General features: G+C 43.2%; 1 protein-coding gene across 1 annotated transcript in view; it reads right to left on the bottom strand.

Moving 5' to 3' along the window:
- The window catches only part of SH3BGRL2 (SH3 domain binding glutamate rich protein like 2), a 73,242-nt gene extending 67,304 nt beyond the window's left edge, over nt 1-5,938 (bottom strand). The window contains exon 1 of the mRNA XM_043439456.1: nt 5,674-5,938. Coding sequence (XP_043295391.1) covers nt 5,674-5,718 — 45 coding nt within the window. The 5' untranslated portion in view covers nt 5,719-5,938. The remainder of the gene's footprint in view (nt 1-5,673) is intronic.
- Nucleotides 5,939-19,785: the final 13,847 nt, after the last annotated feature.

Genomic DNA, 19,785 nt, shown 5'->3' with positions numbered 1-19,785 from the left:
TATGGTTTTTCCAGTGGTCATGTATAGATGTGAGAGTTAGACTGTGAAGAAAGCTGAGCGCCAAAAAATTGATGCTTTTGAACTGTGGTGTTGGAGAAGACTCTTGAGAGTCCCTTGAACTGAAAGGAGATCCAACCAGTCCATGTTAAAGGAGATCAGCCCTGGGTGTTCATTGGAAGGACTGATGCTGAAGCTGAAACTCCAGTACTTTGGCCACCTCATGCGAAGAGCTGACTCATTGGAAAAGACCCTGATGCTGGGAGGGATTGGGGGCAGGAGGAGAAGGGGACGACAGAGGATGAGATGGCTGGATGGCATCACCAACTCGATGGGCATAAGTTTGAGTAAACTCTGGGAGTTTGTGATGGATAGGGAGGCCTGGCGTGCTACAATTCATGGGGTTGCAAAGAGTCGGACACGACTGAGCGACTGAACTGAACTGAACTGAAGATTTAATACTCAGTCTGTTTTACATGGTCACATCCTGATTTACATTGGAACTCCTTTCGGAGGTTCCCTTACACAAATAAAGCTTCATGATACATCCTGTGGAGATGGAACAGATCACTGCCTGTTTCAAATAGTTATAACTCAGGCAAAACAAAATGCCTTTCTAAGTTCAAAAGAACAAGACAACTCTGAGCACAGTTCCTACATTTCCCCTCCACTCCCACCCTCACTTGAAAACAGCGCTGCAGCTGTGGGCAAAGGTGCACGTCTTCCAACTCTGCTTCCCATTTCTCTGTACCTTTTCCTCCCACTGACTGTCCCCTCCCACATCCAGCGATATACTACTGCTGTCAGGCTCATTTCACCTTGTCCCATGGAAACATCCCCCAAGCCAGCAGCAGCTCTGTATCCTCCTTGGAGAAATGGTTTACAGTCCAAGTCTCCAAGCGGTGGGGCGTCAGCACTGATCTATGCCGTTGGGCAGTCTGTGTTCTGACCGTGGTATACCCCTAACACATAACAGCACCTCACAGAGCCTCGTTGTTGTTCAGTCGCTCAGTCGTGTCTGACTCTGCAACCCCATGGACTGCAGCACGCCAGGCTTTCCTGTCCTTCACCATCTCCCAGAGTTTGCTCAAACTCATGTCCATCAAGTTGGTGATGCCATCCAACCATCTCATCCTCTGTCGTCCCCTTCTCCTCCTGCCTTCAATCTTTCCCAGCATCAGGGTCTTTTCCAACGAGTTGACTCTTTGCATCAGTGGCCAAAGTATTGGAGCTTCAGCATCAGTCCTTCCAATGAATATTCAGGGTTGATTTCCCTTAAAATTGACCGATTTGATCTCCTTGCAGTCCAAGGGACACTCAAGAGTCTTCTCCAACACCACAGTTCAAAAGCATCAATTCTTTAGCGCTCAGCCTTCTTTATGGTCCAACTGTCACATCCATACCTGACTACTGGAAAAACTATACAGACCTTTGTGGGACAGAGCCTGGTACTCAGTTGGTTTTCAGTGATTAACATATGAATAAGTCCATCAAGGCACAAATACACGCCGGGCCAGAATGAACACATTCAGGAGTCAGGTGACCGGGACTCATTTAACCCTCAGCTCGGCTCTGACTGACACAAATGACCTCAGGCAGGTCACTTATTCTCTCAGCCCATATTCCTTCTCTGTGACATGAGGCGATTGGACTTCATGAGAAAAATCTCTCTCAGTATTCTTCTGCCAGCCCCAACACTGGAGCCCAAGGACTTTAACAAAGAGTGAAAAGCTTTCCCTCCTTTTGGAGAAATTTCAGTCAAGACAGGCAGGAAGGTAAAGAACCTGAAATCATATCCGGGGGTCCTTCCCCATCAGATCACAGCTTCCTCCCTGGGGACAAAGGGTCCAGACATCAGCTGTAGATTTTGAAGACACCTCTGAGACGCGAAGCACTCTGGACGTTGTTATCATGGGCTTCCCTGGTGGCTTAGGCATAAAGAATCTGCCTGCAGTGCACGAGACCCAGGTTTGATCCCAGGGTAGGAAGATCCCCTGGAGGAAGGAATGGTTACCCACTCCAGTATTCTTGCCTGGAGAATCCCATGGACAGAGGAGCCTGGTGGGCTACAGTCCATGGGGTCACAGAGTCAGATAGGACCAAGCGACTAACACATCACGGACTCAGAGTCTGCCCTGTCCTCAAGAGAGGTCCACAGGGAACCCTGCAGCCTGCCCCCTCCCATCTAAGGCTCCCCCTCCCCAGCCTGAACAAGGTGGGCTTGGGCACTCTCCTCTCCCTTCCAAATCCAAGTCAGTTCCTCTCTCCGCCATCTGCCTGAGGCTCCCACATGCATATTTGATGGCTTCTGGCACATCTCCTCCTTATCTGACATCCTGCAACGCATCCCTCTGCCGCCTATATTATTTCTATCTCTGTTAAGAATGTTCCCGAAAGAGGCCTGTGTCCTTGGGTTGTACTTTATTACTGGTGGTTTCACCTTTCCTATCTTATCTCCCGGGCGTGATCCCCACCTGAATTCTTTGAGGACATAGAAACCACACCCTCTGCTCTCCTCCAATTCCCAAACGAATTTCCTAGCCCAGGCAATTCTTGTCCTTACAGAGGTGGGCAAGCAGCAGACACTTAGAAAATGCTTGCTGAATGAATAAAATAATGAATGTGAAATAACTGGCTGATTTCAATGTTTTTCAATAAAAGACACATGTATATGTATGGCTGAGTCCTTTTGCCGTCCACTTTGCTGTCCATAGTTTTTGTGTGAAAACTATATGAAACTATCACAGCACTGTTAATTGTCTACACTCCAATACAAAATAAAGTTTTTTAAAATGCCTGGATAAAGGTACCAAGATCACCCCTGCTGGGTATACAACCAAAATAAATCAAGACATCTTAAAACAGCACTTCTATGACTACAGTATTTTCTTAGGACTGAAATAAAATGCCCTTCACTACGATATGAATGACAGCTGGAACAGAAATCTGATTTTCAGGTAGCCACAGCATAATAATGTGGCATTGCTTTTATTTCCTATAAAAGCAGATTTTACACTGAGCTGAGGAAGAGAAAAGGGCAATCACCTTTTGGGGTTAATTATTCCAATTATCACTGTTAGGTGTTGAAGCTGGAGAGCTCAGGGAAATCAGAACAAGTTATGAGGGTTTTCCCTAAACAGTTTATTTAAATCTGTTGTGGACTGGGGCAGAGCATCTTTTTGGGAACTCCTGGGACTTACTTAGCCAAGTCTACATTCAGTCACATTACTTCCGTGTGGTTTAATCAAATTCAACTAAAACCAAACTGACTTAGGAATCAAACTATTCTTTCTCCCATGCACTTGCTGGTCATGGTTGGCCACTGGATAAAACAGAGCAATGGTCAGTTCAACACTGCTGGAGGGAAAACCCTGCTATGCCCTCCCAACTCAATACAGCGTAATGCCATAAGCCCCAGGGAGCCTCTACTGCTCAGCAGCTGACCTAAACAACCTCATTATCTCTTAGAAATCACTATTCTTGCATATAAGCAGAAACTTCTCATTACCAAAAGTATCGATGGCATATTAATTACACAAAAACTGTGCAGGGATAGAGGAGATAATATTACAAGTGGAGAGATTCAGTGACTGAGGATTCTCTGAGACCCAAAAAGATCAGGTACATTAAAATAGATAATTAGTGTTCATGGGCTGTACATATGCTACGTGATAACAGAGTATGTCTTCCAGCTCAAACCTTATCTTGTCAGAACACAAACTGGGTGTGGCAGTGAGGGGATCCCAGTAAAACACCAAAGGGAAAAAAATTCACTTTGATACTAGCATGTATATTGTCAGTGTGAAAGAAGCTGTTATGACGATTTATCCGCATTTATCCAACTAATTAAATCAAAGCACTTTAAAGCTAGAGTGGAATGCTGAGTTTTTCATCACAACTCTTCATTCCATCAATGAGAAACTCAGGCAGAGATGAGGTACTTCAACCAAGCTCACTCCGCTCATCAGAGCCTGCCAGGGTTCTCAGGTCTAGCTTCATGTGCAAAACACCCATCATTAAATTTAAAAATTAAAAAGGCACATAGCAGACAGGCAATAAATATCTGTTAATGGAAATAAGCAAATAGAGATGCAGGGTTCCAGAACTCTCTTGATATACTACCTACTGAAGGATAAGCCAAGTAATGACCTCAGAATTTTGACTCTGACTTGTCCAACATAGATAACATCGGCTTCTTAATATCAATACTATAAAGCATCCCTTCCCAGTCAATGAAATACTACTGCAGTAAGTATGGGAGCATGAAAGTTGATGGTGAAACCAAAAGCTTTGCAGTACTCTTATGAAGGAGTGACTGTGAAAAAAATCTATCCACGAAACTCTATGGGTTTCCAAACACATGAAGTGTAGCTTCGGTGGAGCAGTGGAGGGATCTATAAAAGGCAGGTATGACTAAGCAGTCCCAGAGAGCAAGCAACACCAAAACTATCAAGAGTCTGGGGACCGGAACATCCCTGCATATAAAGATAAGCTGGAGTTTCCCATCTCCTGTTACTAATACAAAAGAGGGCCTTTTTTTCTACCACAAGTTAATTCTTTTTAAAATAAAAAACTTAAGTGTTATGTTGCAAATGACATTTTCTTCGATTCTCCATCGAACCTGCCTTCTGAAACAAATTTGGGGAAAACCTTGTTGACTCTCCGGGCAGGCAACCAACTGGCCGGACTAAATTTGAAACAATCAATACCGCACTTTTTGATGTATTTAACTCTATATCTCACCAGAGAGCCCCTGACATCTACAGCTTAACGCAGCTAAAGGTAACCAAATCTTAATAATCATGGAAAACATACTGCTAGATGTCTTACTCAGTGAGCTATTATTACTGAATTTTTCCTTAAAGTCTGACATCTAGCTATGTAACTTCTCCCTTAAAAAAAAAAAAAAAAGAAAAGAAAGAAAATTCGAGAACATCGGACCAAACAAAATAGCTTAAAATAATTGAAGAGACCACAATTGACACCCCCAAGATGAAATTGAGCGCAGCACTATAGGGGAAAATGAACCAGCCACACCATATTTACATATAGATGCAAACATACTTATAGCACCTTAGGCAAGAAGAAAACAAAAGACCCTGGCACAACAGGACAAACCTGGTTTACCATTCTCTCCGCGCAGGTATAAAGCTGAAGTAACGTGCTTGGCGGCGGGGCACAGAGGGTGGAGAGCAAGTTCCACTTAAACTTGTTCCATTCAGGAGCTAGGTGAGCAAACCAAGCAGCTTAACAAGCTCCGGTACCAAACGGAACCAGCCTGAATGTCCCAAATCGGTCAAGCCCACTCAAGGAAAGTGGGACCCCCCCCCCCGCCCTCCGCCCGAAGCTCTCTGACCACCCCTCTCCAAATCCACGAGCCTCCTGACTAGAGCCGGGGGCTTCCCGCCGAATCCACTTCCCGGTCTCCCTCTCGGACCGTGCAAGGTGGGCATGTGGGGTGAGTCCGGGGTCCCCCCACCCCAACACACACCCACCCTGGCTCCCCGCCCCGTTCATTGTCGTCCGAGGGAGATGGATCACCTGCCGGGCGCGGGCTCCCGCCGCCCGCCGCGCCGAGACGCACAGGGGCGAGCGCCGCCCGCCTCCCGCGGGACCCGCACCCCCTTGCCCCGCGGGACCCGACCCCGGCCCGCGGCCGGTTCCCTACGTGCTCACCGCCACGAAGCCGGAGGAGGAGGCGAGGAACACGCGGATGACCATCCTCTCGCCGGGTCGGGACGGACCTTCTGCGCCCCCCGCGGGCTCCGGGGCTGGCGGGGACGCGGAGGCAGAACTCGGCTGGGAGCCGCCGCCTTCGCCGCTGCCCCGCACAGCGCTCGCGTCTGGGGAGACGGCAGGGACCCGGAGCCCGCCCGGCCGACCGGTCCGCAGATAAAAGCTCGGCGCTGCCCGACCGCCGGCCGAGGTAGGGAGGCGGGGCCGGGCCGGGGAGGGAGCCGGCTGCGGGGCGTGATGGGAGTTGTAGTCCGGGCCGCTCCCCAGAGTGGCCGCCGCCGGGCTCCTTCCCGCCGCCTCGTCCCTGAGCCTGCGTCCCGGGCGCGCGCAGGTGCCGGGAGGGCCACCCGAGGCCGCGGGGAGACGCTGTGCCAGGGCTGGCAAGGATCCTGGCGGGACGAGGCCGGGGAGAAAAGAAAGCTAACGATGATAGCTTCGTTCGGTGTCCGTGCTGGGGTTCTGTGTGTGGTGGTTTACTGGGTTGGAGCATTCCCCACACCTAGAAACGTCAACAGACAACAGTGATGCCTCGGAGACCCATCGTCTCCGGGTCGCGCGTGGGGTGGGCTGGGCGGCTGGGAGGTGGCCGCGGTGGGGACCGGGTCGGGGGGCGCGGTGGGGCTGTGCGCTCCTGTTTTCCCAGCGGCTCAGCAGATTGCAGAAGGGTAATTCTTGGGGAATAAATACGAGGTTTTCTTTTTCGGTAGACGCTGAAAATGAGAAACCCAGGTGAGAGCACAACCGATATTTTATTTTCCTAGCGAAGCTGTAATTGTCGTGGAAAAAAAAATAATAAGCCCCAAGCGAAATTAGAATCCTACTAATCAACATCGAGCATCAGGTCCCCGCCCGCCCCACCCCGCTTCCCTACACAATGGCTCCGGCTCAGTGCACCGAGTATTTACAGATTTGAGCCAAATCTGTGCCGTTTTCAGACCTGCTGCACATTCCAGCGCAGTCTCCCAGGAGGATGCTGTTAAAATAAAAGAGCTTTTAGGTAGTTTCTAACAGTTTAGAAATAGTTCTTCAGCAAGTGTGTTCTGTTTCACAAAAGCGCAAGCCTCTCATAGTTCCTGAAGAATGAACCAGTTTTCTTTGCAGTACTGTATTTACTGCCTTCCTTTCAGCAGGGGAGTTTTAGCAGAGTTCTGGGAACAATGTTAATTAATAGTTCTAGGAAGAAAGAGATTAGATGATGAAGTCTCTGGCTCTTTGGTAAAATTCTTGCAGAAACATTAATGGTTTTGGAGCATTTGTTTTTTAGAGCGATTTTGATTACTTCACGTGTATAACCCTCCCTATTATTTATCAGAAGTCATGTCTGTAGTATACAGTTTTTTATTTAATACGGTAACAGAAAAGACAATTTTAATGGGACTTTATTTCTTCTATTAGACAATTTTAAATATACATTTTGCTGGCTGTAAATAATCTTTCTCTGTACATGTACTTTAATTTGGCTACCCTAAATGTGGAAATGAATGTTTATATCTTGAAACATAATTTTCTTCAAGGTAGATACCATATTTCCTGTATCGATGCAACTTCATAAAGTCTAAATTTCTTCTGTTTGGAATTATTCAGCTTTGAGGATATGGTTAAACTCAACAAATGAGAACTCCAAGCCTGTGCTCTGACAGGTACCAGAGTGCATGAAATGCTGAATAAGTCCTTTCCTCAGTCAGCAGAGCATCTATTGACTGCAAAACAAAAAAGTCAGATACAGAAATAGCAATGAGACAAGACACACTGTACCAATAGAGTTGTGTGGATATTAAAAAAAAAAGAGGGCAAAAGACGGCCTTCTAGAAGAGACTTTAAAGATGAGTAGAATCTCTGCTAGCAGATGGAAGGGATACAGGATGGAATATTGGAGAAGGAAATGGCAGCTCCCTCTAGTATTCTTGCTTGGAAAATCCTGTGGACTGGGGAGCCTGGCCAGCTGCCGTCTATGAGGTCACAAAGAGTGGGAGGCGACTGAGTTCACACATCCAGGATGGAATATGCAGGGTCCACAGGAACGGCAAGGAGTTTGTTTTACTTCAAGAAGGAATATCAGGGTTCTAATAGGGGACAGTGCTGAAAATACAGCTTTGGATGAATGCAGACAGGGACTCTCACTGATTTGTCTGCCCAACTCCTTGCCCTTTTCTGGAATCTGTTCTTCTGCTTTGATCTAAGAGATTTTGGGGGTGGGGTTCCCAACACGCTCCTGGTTCATAAAGCAAGACCCAAACTCCTGGCCACAGCTGATTAGTCTCAGGGTAAGTATCTGACTCAAGAAAGGCCTGGCCACATCTCTGCCCGAAGAATTTAGAATGAGGACTAAGAAAGAGAGCGAGAACACTTGACCTGGAAGTGTTTTGTGACCTGGAAGCTCAGTGCTTTTAGAAGCCATTTTCCAACATGAAAACCAGAGACGCTAAGGATGGTAGTTGGCAGGAAGAGAACAACAAAGCAGGTATGTGGAGGATGACAGAGATGTTTCAGTGAGTTCTGATAATGCTTGAGCCCAGGGACCCTAAAACTCTGGCCTGTGTATAAGATCCAGCTGGTTGTCTATTTTGTAAATAAAGTTTTATTAGAACACACTACTTTTCCTATTGTCTCTGGCAGAGAGTCAGAAACCAGATAACTTGCAAAGCCTAGTATGTTTACTCCATAGTCCTTTACAGAGAAAGTTTGCCAGTCTCTGTTTATGGTTCAGCCTGTTCCTGATCTTTGCTCTGGAGGCCTGTGTAATATTCCTGTATCCATGTCATAAATCTGACCTGAGTCATCCCAAGTAGGGTTCTGTTTTTTTACAACCCTATCTGCCTTAACTGAGAAGTTTGTAGTTAATTTGTAAGCCTTCTGAGGAAGAGAAGGATCCAATCAGAACTATACTTTGAGAAGATTACTCTGGTCAGAGCTCGCTCTGTTTTTGAACACCCTCGGTGAAGAAGGTTGTCTCCAGAGCGTGTATGCAGGACGAAGTGTCAGCAGTCCAGCAACCCCCAGCAGCCAGGATGGAGCTGAGACCCAGAGAGTGACAGAGTAAAAAGCAACCTGGGGTATAATTTAAATGTCCAGGATCAGCCTCACGGTATCATAGCACAGAGAGCACTCAGTGCCCATCTGACAAGGCAGGTCTGCAAATAGAGCAGGTGGCTGAAACTTAATGACAGCTCAGAAAATGGAGTGGGCCATTGGACATCACAGAAGGTGCTCCTGCCTTGTCTAGGACTTGATGGTTTTTACAAGTCATGATAGACCATCTGGCAAATGTGGGTTTTTTCCTTAGTTTTATTGACATGTAACATTCTGTAAGTTTCAGGTGTATAATATCTCTTTTCCTGGCAGCTACAGTCCCGACTAGAATATCCACATAGGACACGGAGAGTAAATACTGCTCATATAGGGAGTCCGGCAGGTGACATAAATAAGAGCGGTGGGATAGATCCAAGTGTACATATATTCACCGTGAGGACTGTAGCAAACTGGACAGCATCGCTCAAAATACAGACTTTTGTCTGAGATATTCTGATCTTTTATTTATTTTTTGATCTTTTAATACTGACTTGATTTATAAAAAATTGAGCCAACCAAGCCAAAACCATCTGTAAGTCCAGTACAGCCGTAAGGTTCTCCTGGTTTTTCCAGTGTAAAGAAAGCTCCAAGCATGGGGTTTGGAGCCCAGTTAATCCACAGGAACCACTGGGTATTATTATAATGATTGTCTGTTATCATTGCTGACCTTTGGGAGAGCGCTTCCAGCAGGAGGGTGGAGGCAGAAGTCACGTGGCAGAGGCCGGAGCCCTGATGGCTAATGAGGCAGTATAGGCAGCGATCTAGGTCTTTTCTAATTGGAGGATGAGGAGTAATAGGGGATGAGTGAGGACAGAAGCTTGCAGGGGAGCCAGGGAGCAGAAACACTCTTCATTATGGTTTCCCTACAGATTAAATGAAGAGCTCTTTGAAACAATCTGGAGTCCCAACTGTCCAGATTTTATTTTTAGAGTAGAATTGCGTCTGATTGATAATTCTGTGTTGTCAGGGCTGCCCTGTTCTTTTTTTTTTTTTTTTGGCCGCACCATGTGGCAGGCTGTGGGATCTTAGTTCCCTGACCAAGGATCAAATCCACATCCTCTGCATTAGAATCACAGAGTCTTAACCACTGGATCGCCAGGGAAGTCGAGGATTGCCCTATTTTTAACAGCACTTAATACTATCTGGCTACGCAAGAATTTCACTTTCTAAGGAAGGTTGGTCTCCACACCATGCCTACTACAGTCCATGCCCCGCTGCAGGCAGCAGCTGCTGTGAAAGGCGAGTGAGCATATTTGGCTGTTAGTAGGCCATAGATTTGTGAGAGAGGAGGTTATAAGCCAAAGGGCAGGAGTAGGTCAGAGTGGTTAAAGAACCGGTCTGGCCTCTGAATCTGACCTGGATTGGTGTCACAGCTAGATGATCTTCCTAAGGACCTTCCTAACGCAGGAGACCTGGGTTAGATCCTTGCCTGGAGAATTCCATGGACAGGGAAGCCTGGGGGCTCCAGTCCATAGGGTTGCAAAGAGTCAGACATGACTGAGTGACTAATAACTAACTAAGGAAGGTTTATGTAACTTGCCAGTGTCTCCCCTTCCTCATTGTTGTTAGGGGACTTCATGGAGAAGATTAAGGAAAGTGCTTTTCACACAATGCCTGGGACATAGTTAGGACTCAGGAAGTATTCGCTGTTATGAATCATACAAAGTAAATCAAGGAATGGCCTGTATTTGCATAAAGCGTGTGAGTCCTATAAATATTTCTGTCTTAAGTCTGTGATTTGAACTTGCTAAATAACAAGAATCTGGTTCTTATAAGCCTCTTTGTACAGTGCCATGTTCCGTTAAAGTACTTAACAAAATCTTTTTGATGTTAATGAAGTTTGGAGGACATACTTAAGATAAAAGGAATATTAGAGAAATGAAGCAGGCATAAAGTCAAATCAGGCAGCTTGGATTTCGTGAGAGAATTCATCCGGTGCTTTTATGTGGCTTCATCAGACCCGTTCTGTCTATTCTTAATAAAATAAAATCTTAATTAACAGAGTCATACTAAGCAATCCCTGAATTGGATGGAAGTTTCAGCCCTCATGTTTAGGAACTGGAGGTAAATCATAAAGCAAGGAATTAGGCTTGAAACCAACATTTAGGACATATTCTTTTTTTTTTTTAATTGAAGTACAGTTGATTTACAATGTGCTAGTTTCAGTGATTCTGTTATTTATATATATATGTATGTGTATGTATATATATAACTTTTATACATATATATATATACATATGCACATATATTCTTTTTGAGATTCTCTTCTCTTAGAGGCTATTACAAAATATTGAGTATAGTTCCCTGTGCCATACAGTAGGTCCTTGTAGGTTTATCTGTTTCATATATATATATATGTAACAGTGGGTATATGTTAATCCCAAACTCCTAATTTGTCCCTCCCCCACCCCTTTCCCCTTTGGTAACTGTAAGTTTGTTTGCTATGTCTATGAGTCTCTGTTTTGTGAATAAGTTTGTTTGTATGTTTTGGGTTTTTTTTTTTAGATTTCACATATAAATGATATCATATGATATTTGTCTGTCTCTTCTGGCTTACTTCACTTAGTATGATAATCTCTGGGTCCATCCATGTTGCTGCAAATGGCATTATTTCATTCTTTTTTATGACTGAGTAATATTCCATTCCATATGTGTGCGTGTGTGTGCACGTGTGTGCACCACATCTTCTTTATCCACTCATCTGTCAATGGACAGTTAGTTTGCTTCCACATCCTGGCTGTTATAAATAGTGCTGCTATGAAAATTAGGGTGCATATATCTTTTTGAATCATAGTTTTCTCCAGGTATATGCCCAGGAGTTGTATTGCTAGGTCATATAGTAATTCTAGTTTTAGTTTTTTAAGGACCCTCCATACTGTTCTTCATGGTGGCTATTCCAATTCACTTTCCCACCAACAGTATTAGAGTCTTCCTTTTCCTCCACACCAGGACTTGTTATCGAATCAGTTAATATTCAACCAAATCAATAGGGTTCCCCAGCCTCTCTAACAGGAGAAAACACTTTCATTTCCCCAATACCTTATTCCCACTAGAATCTGAGAAAAGTTAGGAGAAGAGAGGTGAATGGCACAAGCCACCATCTTGGGCACTATTAGAATTATACCAAGGAAGCTTAAGGTCTGCTGGTAACCACAGGAAGGACTGAAAACCTTGCGTGCGGTTCATTTCTTTCAGCAGGAGTCATTCAGTATGTGTCAGATGCTGTGCTATCTGCTGAGGATTCAGCAGTGGATCAAACAGTCCCTACCCTCATGGAGATTATGGCTAATCAGGAAGATGAAAAGTGAGCAAGAGTATGCTAGGACTTGATGAAAAGAATCTTTTTATTGTGTTTTGTTTTTTAATCTTATAAGACTCTCCTAATCAACTTTTTTAATGATATGTATATACATATATCAGAGAAGGCAACGGCACCCCACTCCAGTACTCTTGCCTGGAAAATCCCATGGATGGAGGAGCCTGGTAGGCTGCAGTCCATGGGGTCGAGAAGAGTCGGACATGACTGAGCGACTTCACTTTCACTTTTCACTTTTATGCATTGGAGAAGGAAATGGCAACCCACTCCAGTGTTCTTGCCTGGAGGATCCCAGGGATGGGGTCACACAGAGTCGGACACGACTGAAGTGACTTAGCAGCAGTAGCATATACGTATATGGCTTCCCTGGCAGCTCAGACAGTAAAGAATCTGCCTGTAATGCAGGAGACCTGGGTTAGATTCCTGGGTCGGGAAGATCCCTTGGAGAAGGGAATGGCTACTCACTCCAGTATTCTTGCCTGGAGAATTCCATGGATAGAGGAGTCTGGCAGCCTACAGTCCATGGAGTCACAAAGAGTCGGATACCCACTGAGCGATTAACACTTTCACTTTCACATAGATATATATACACACACACCCCAACCCCACCACACCCCTCAAGATTACATTCCAGATCAGGAGACAATATCACCATAACAAAATAAAGGTTAAAGTTAATGTTGCTTAAGTAATTCTAGGCAGCACTGTTAGAGGAACTCCCAACACACTAGTGTTTTGGTTATTAGCTCACTACTTTATAAATGAATACCATACTGTAATAAACAAAAATTTACATGTAGGTTGTTGTTGAATTCTGAAATTATTTTGATTCCTCATGAATACATTGCTAATGAGTTTTCAGTTCATTACAATTTCTCATTATGGTAGGCTTAAAGGCCATTTAGAATAATTGCAACAGAGCAAGTATAAGAAAATGTTTATATATAGCTATAATTAGAGAAAATGAAAAAGTCAGCTTAAACAAATATAAAGTGGTATTGTAGCAATTGGTATTTTTTTATTATTACTTTCCCTAGGATTCTAAAGGGTCTACTGAATGGAAATGATTAACATTTGTTTGTAGTACTTTTAAAACCTTGAGCCATAATGATTTTAAAAAGAACAATGAGGACTTTACCTTTAAATTTTGCAACTGTTTCCTGAAAGTAAAATGAAAGAACAACAAAAAATATAGATTACTTTATTAGATTACCATTTCTTTTCCCCAGTTCTTTGCATCCATCTCGAGTTAGTTTATTTAGAAGCAATTTAAGTTGCAGGCATCTCTCTACCTTGATCTCCACTGAGATGAGAGCCATTGGTTTTAAATAGCATCTTTGAGAAGGAAGGCATTTTTTGCATTAACTGGAATTCCATTTAACAACGAGGTCAGGAAACTAGACTTCCCTGTGAATGCACTCACTGTACTGGGAAGCTGTGATCTGGCCCAGGTATCACTAAGTTTATGACAAAATGAAGCACTTAATGATGTAATGAAGCTCTACTCCTTCTAGTGTTAATTGCTTTCTGGTTATAAGCCAAACATATTTGAAAAATCCTTTAAATTCTTCTCGCCCTGATAACAATGTGGTGGAAAAGCCTGATTTTACTTGAACCAAATTTATACTTCCCAGAGCATGTAGCTTTTTATTTTTTTATTAAAAAAAAAATGTTATTGGGGTATAATTGATTTACAATGCTGTGTTAGTTTTAGGTATACAGCAAAGTGATTCAGTTATACACACACATATATTCATTCTTTTTGAGATTTCTTTTCCATATAGATTATTAAAGAATATTGAGTAGAGACCCTTGTCATATATAGTAGGTCCTTATTATCTATTTTATATATAATATGTAATATATATATATGTAGTACATAATACATATACATAATATATATATGTCAATCTCAAGCTCCTGATTTATCCCCCCCACTTTATTCCCCTTTGGTAAGTTTGTTTGTGATAGCTGTGAGTCTGTTTCTGTTTTGTAAATAATTTATTAGATTCCACATGTGAGTGATATCTTATGATATTTATCTTTCTCTGTCTGACTTGCTTTACTTATAGTTTGATAATCTCTAGGTCTATCTTCTGTTGCTACAAATGGCATTATTTTGTTCTTTTATATGGCCAAGTAATCCATTGTATGTATGTACTGTTCTTCTTTATTCATTTCTCTGTTGGTGGCGTTTCATGTCTTGGTAAATAGTGTTGCAATGAACATGGGGAGCCTGTATCTTTTTGAATTAGTTTTCTCCAGATATATGCCCAGGAATAGAATTGCAGGATCATATGGTTAACATGTAGCTTTTTAAAAGCCCGTCTGTTTAGTTTATTTGTTGAGCACTTCAGCATTGGCTGTCTATTAGCAACTTATCAAACTTCCCCTCCTCAGCAATTTGAATTTCTTTAAATGTTTCATAATTCTAAGAAATCATCTCTCAGGACCTGGAAAATATTAATCTATCTGTAATTCTTGAGATGCAGGTGACTTTGATAAGTGTTCAGTAGAGGATATAAAGCAACTTTACTTCCATAGCATTGGTATTTATCAAAACCCTAGTAGACACCAGGCACTCTACTAGATGCTGGGAATATAAGGATTCATAAAACAAAGCATGTGTGTTAGGGACGGAAGGAAACAGTTTTAGCACAAACTAAAGTCCTAGATGGCTCAGTGGTAAAGACCTCACCTGTACTGTGCAGGATACCCAGGTTTGATCCCTGGGTAGTGAAAATCCACTGAAGAAGGAAATGGCAACCCACTCCAGTGTTCTTGCCTGGCAAACCTCAGGAACAGAGGAGCCTAGTAGGCTACAGTTCACAGGGTTGTAAAAGAGTTGGATACAAGTTAACAACCAAACAACAAAGTCCTAGATAGAAGCACAACTGTGAGCATGGGTAAGCCTGTGGCTCTGTGTGAACAATGCAGAGACAAAGACTATGGGTCCTTGGAAAGACTCTCTGTAGTATGAACTGAAGTTTACTTGCAATATGTATCCTTATTGTTCTGGTTTTAGTAGAATAAATTTTCTGTAGTTCAAAATGGCATCAGTATGTAGGTTCCTACAATTTGCCTCATTTTGCCTTTGTCCCTCACTTAGGAATAACAACCGGGTATATGAAGTCAAGGTTGAGGGTAGGAAGTGCTGCTGGAGACAGAATTCTGGGATACTGAATAGCAAACTATCAGCCTAAAATAGAAACAGGCTTCCTATGTCCAAAATCCTCTTCAGTTCCTTAACAGTGGATATACATGCAACTGTAGGTTTGGCTAAATGTAACAAATTTCCAGCAGCAATAGTTTACATTTGATGTGAAATATCACATAAGAAGAAGAAGACAGGGAGGTGAATCCAGGTTTATCCTAACAGTCTAGCAGTATCCTCAAAATGCAGGACACATTCCACTTCTCAGTCTACCATCCTCAGTGTAGCCATGTTTGTCCTTGGGCTTGTTGCCTCATGGTTGCAGGCTGGCTGCCTGAACCAAAAGGATGACACTGTCATTGATTATCATCTCAAGGAGGAAGAAGGCAGGCAGAAAAAATGCTTTCTTCTATCACAGAGGAGGGCTTCCCAGGTGGCGTTAGTGGTATGGAACCTGCCTGCCAAAGCAGGAGACCTCAGTGCCATGGGTTCAGTCCCTGGGTTGAGAAGATCCCCTGGAGGAGGGCATGCAACCCACTCCGGCATTCTTGCCTGGAGAGTCCCATGTCCAGAGGAGCCTGGTGGCCTACAGTCCACAGGGTCGCAGAGGGTGGGACACGACTGAAGTGACTTAGCACGCACGCACATCACAGAGGAAAAGCTTTCTCAGAAGCCCTCCAGTGGACTTCTGTCTAAACCTATTTGATCAGAACTGGGTCACATGGCCAACTACAAGGGAGACTGGGAAAGTGTATACCAGGAAGGAGCATGCCAGAGGCAAGGTGGGTGTAGGTCTTTTTTCCCCAGGGACTGAGGTGGAGTGTGGGCCTATAGTCATCCCAAACTACTGGGATTCTGCTAGCAAAGAAGACAGTGGTGGTGGGAGGGGGTCCTGACAGCAGTGACTGTCATTTGCTCAGTGTGACCTTGGGTAGGTTCATTAGCATCCTTGCCTCAGTAGTAAAATTGAGGTATTTATAAAGCCTAATTCCTAGGCTTGGGGTAAGGATTAAATGGCATAACCCATGCTAAGTGCTTGAATAAGTATGTAGTAAGCACTTGTAAATATTAGCTACTTAAAAAAAAGAGGTGCTGTGTTTCCCAAAGTGCTCTATGTACAAGCCAGTTCTTCAGCCATGTGCATAAGATACTAAACTGGAAAACATGGTTTCCAACCCTCAGAGGAGAATTCTTTCCACCAGAGAGATGTCTGTTGGCCAAAAAGTTGGCAATGTTGGGTTGGCCAAGAAGTTTGTTTGTGTTTTTCAGTACATTGTTTCAGAAAACGTCAAACATTTTTGCCAGCCCAGTAATTTAGATGCTTTGTGCTCTTGCCTGCAGTAACCCCCATTTCTCTTCTTTTTCCCCTTCCCTCCCTCTCTCTTTCTTCCCTCCTTGCCCTCACATCTACTCTTCCATCTTTTCCCACTCACGCCCTTTTCTCCCTTCTCTTCCTTTCAGGCCAGGAAGTAATCATTGCTTTGCCCCTGCTCCTGACTGCAAGGATGAAAAGGATGTTGACCCTCAGCCAGGGCTTCAGATTCCTATAAGACAGTTATCCTTCAAGGACTAAATAGGTGATCTCTTCAGAGCTTGATTAATTTATTCTGTGTGTGCTAGAGTACAAGTAATTCACAAGCCAGGCAACACTCATGCATCTGGCATGGGTAGATTAGATGATAAGCACACTGTATTGCATTAGTTTCTTTTTTTTTTTTTTTGCATTAGTTTCTTTTTGCCATATTACTCAAAGGTCAGAAGAAAATCATTGCAGGGAAAGGCAAAAAGCTTTTAATTTCACCAAAATGGTCTTTCCATCTTTTGTTTTATTGAGAGGGGCAGAAATGAAACAAATGACTTAAGAAATGAATTTTGAAAGAATATACCTGCAAAAGAATTACCCAGCAAAAAGAAAATAAGAGAATGTGTGTGTTATGAGCTTTGAAGATGAGCATAGAAAAAAGTCTGCATTAAGAGAACTTGCATACTGAATATTTAAAGTTATTCTGAGAAATCTAAGACATGAATTTTGAAGATGAAAGCTCCAACTCCAGTGTGCAGTAAAATCTTTCTTCAATCCAATGATGTGTCTTTTGAATGTTAGTAAAATCTTGTGTTCTGTTTTCTTTCTTTTTTTAATTGCCTATAAGTTAGCACAAGAGGAAAATGATTCCAATTTGTACATAGTAGAGAAGGGAAAGGGAAGGGAAAAAAAGAAAACAGGGCAGTTAATTCCAAGCTGTATTAAATAGCACCCTCCCCTTGGTCATTAACCCCCAGCTCTCCATGGAAACAGGAAAAAGTCCAGGGTGCCTGGGGTTGGATCTGAGGGAAAACAGCCAAGTTAGGTTCCTCATTACCCTTATCTCCACCAAAGGCAATTAATGGGATAAATCTGGGAATTGACTGTACTTGGGTTCCCTGCTTCTGTCCCACTGGAAAGCTTTAGCAGAGGTCAAGACCTCAAATGCCTGTGAGGACCAGAAGAGCATGAACAAAGGCAAAAAGAGCCACTAAGTAATAATACAAGCAAAACTGCTTGAGACCAAACAGCAACAAAAGTGTAGGACCACTGAATAAAGGATGCAGTAACAAAAAACAATGAGGAAGATATGTAGGAACTAGATGGATTCTCAGCATGCATTGTTAATATTGTTAGGAGGAAAACAAGGCACAGAGCAGTAAATGTAGATTGCTTTCTTTTGTGTAAACGGGAGAGGAAATCACACAGACACACACAAAGTGTCAAACCAACAGAAATGAAAGTGTTAGTTACCTGGCGGTAGGGAGGAAGGGGGGGGGCAGGTGGAGGGGGATATGGATGAAAAAATTTGACTTCTTTAACTATATTTTTATGTAATTTTGAATTTGAGCCATAGAAATGCTCAAACTCATTTTACCTGTTCAAAACTAAAATTTACTCACAAAGAAAATAAAAGCAAACCAAATTTGAAATCAAACCAAAACAAGTTACTCTAACTATTTACCAAGTCCAAGCTCCTTCTGCTCCCTGCACGATAGGCCAATAAATCTAGGAGACAAGGTGTTGAGGCAAGGAATACGACTTTGTTTGGAAAGCTGGAGGACTGAGAAGATGGCGGACTAATGTCTCAAAATAACCATCATATTGGGGCATGGATGCCTGGTTCTTTTATGAATCAGAGATGGAGAAATGTAAGGAAACAAGGTAAAAAGACCATTTAATTGTTGTAAATAACTCCTAGAATGGCAAGCTTCAGGCAGGGGGATGTGTTCATTTCTTTCTTCCTGCCATCTGCAAGTGGACAAGGTTATGAACAAAGGCACTTCAGTTTAACAGGCAGAGGAGGGCAAGGTTCCCTAAGGCAAGCCATTATCTATGCTTATAATAACAAAAGCAGCAAAACTTAAAGCCAGAGGAACAGATTTGGCATGGAGTCAAAATTAACCCTTCCCGGTTACATACAGATAAGATAGTAAATATAGAAAATAGTTCTTTCAAGTGATTTTGGAATACCATACTCTTACTGTTCATCTTTTTTCATCTTTTTTAAATACATTTCTTAGCTTTAACCATGAAGAGAGCTTATAGGCAATAACACTCCAATGACAATGAACTCTCCGAGTTCAGAGATTTGGAATTTTAGATACTATTCTCCAGTAAAAGATCTCAAGGCTCCTTGATTCTGGACCTGGGGTGTGGAAAATTTAAGATGAGCCCAGGACATTTTCTTGTGCTAAAAAGCAAGAAAGTGCTCAAAGAATCATGGGGACATCTCAAAGGACATAGGATCCAGCCTAATTGAAGGAACTCCCTCTGGCCAAATTTGGGGCAGTGTGAACCAAAAATGATTGCAACTGACTATAAAAATTGAATCAATAAAAAGCCACGAGTCTGAAAGGTCGGGTATGTTGAGACATGTCCCGGAAAAGTGCCGCAAGGCAAATTCCGGAGGCTGGCTAACTTCCGGGGACCGACCCCCTGCAGCCTGGTCCAATCATGTACCAACACAGAGCCCTCGGACACTAACCGCCGCTGTAGCCCGCGCTTTCTTATATGAAAAGACCTGGCTTGGATGCCGGCCCTGGCTATAAAACCCCTCCCCACCCCCTCATACCTCGCAGACTCCCTTTGTCTCCTCACTCACCCGCCCCAGGGAGTTCTGCCCGAGAGCGACCGCTCAATAAAGGCCTTTACTACCGGTCCTTAGAGGCGGCTTTTTTCCTCCCGCGGCGTTTTCTAACAGAGTCCGTATCACTGTTAAAGAGAGACAGAAAAAACCCCAGTTTACCAGCATTGAAAATGACTATGATTATGACTATTCCTTATTCTGAAAGTTAGCAAAGGGAGCACTTACCCTGCCTTTTAAAAAGGAATTCATTCCCAATAGGTAAGGAAATGCTCTTTTTTTGTTGTTTTACAAAGATATGCCTGCAAATAAAGGAAGAAGAAATGAAAATTTAGAAAATCGCCATTTTGTAACTATCAGTTAAACAATATATACAATTGAATAACAATGGGTATGTTTTCTAT

This window comes from Cervus canadensis, chromosome 20, assembly GCF_019320065.1.
Source record: "Cervus canadensis isolate Bull #8, Minnesota chromosome 20, ASM1932006v1, whole genome shotgun sequence".
In the NCBI taxonomy this organism is placed as follows: domain Eukaryota; kingdom Metazoa; phylum Chordata; class Mammalia; order Artiodactyla; family Cervidae; genus Cervus; species Cervus canadensis.
Note: the sequence above shows the minus strand (reverse complement) of the source record. Positions and strands in the feature narration are given on the sequence as shown.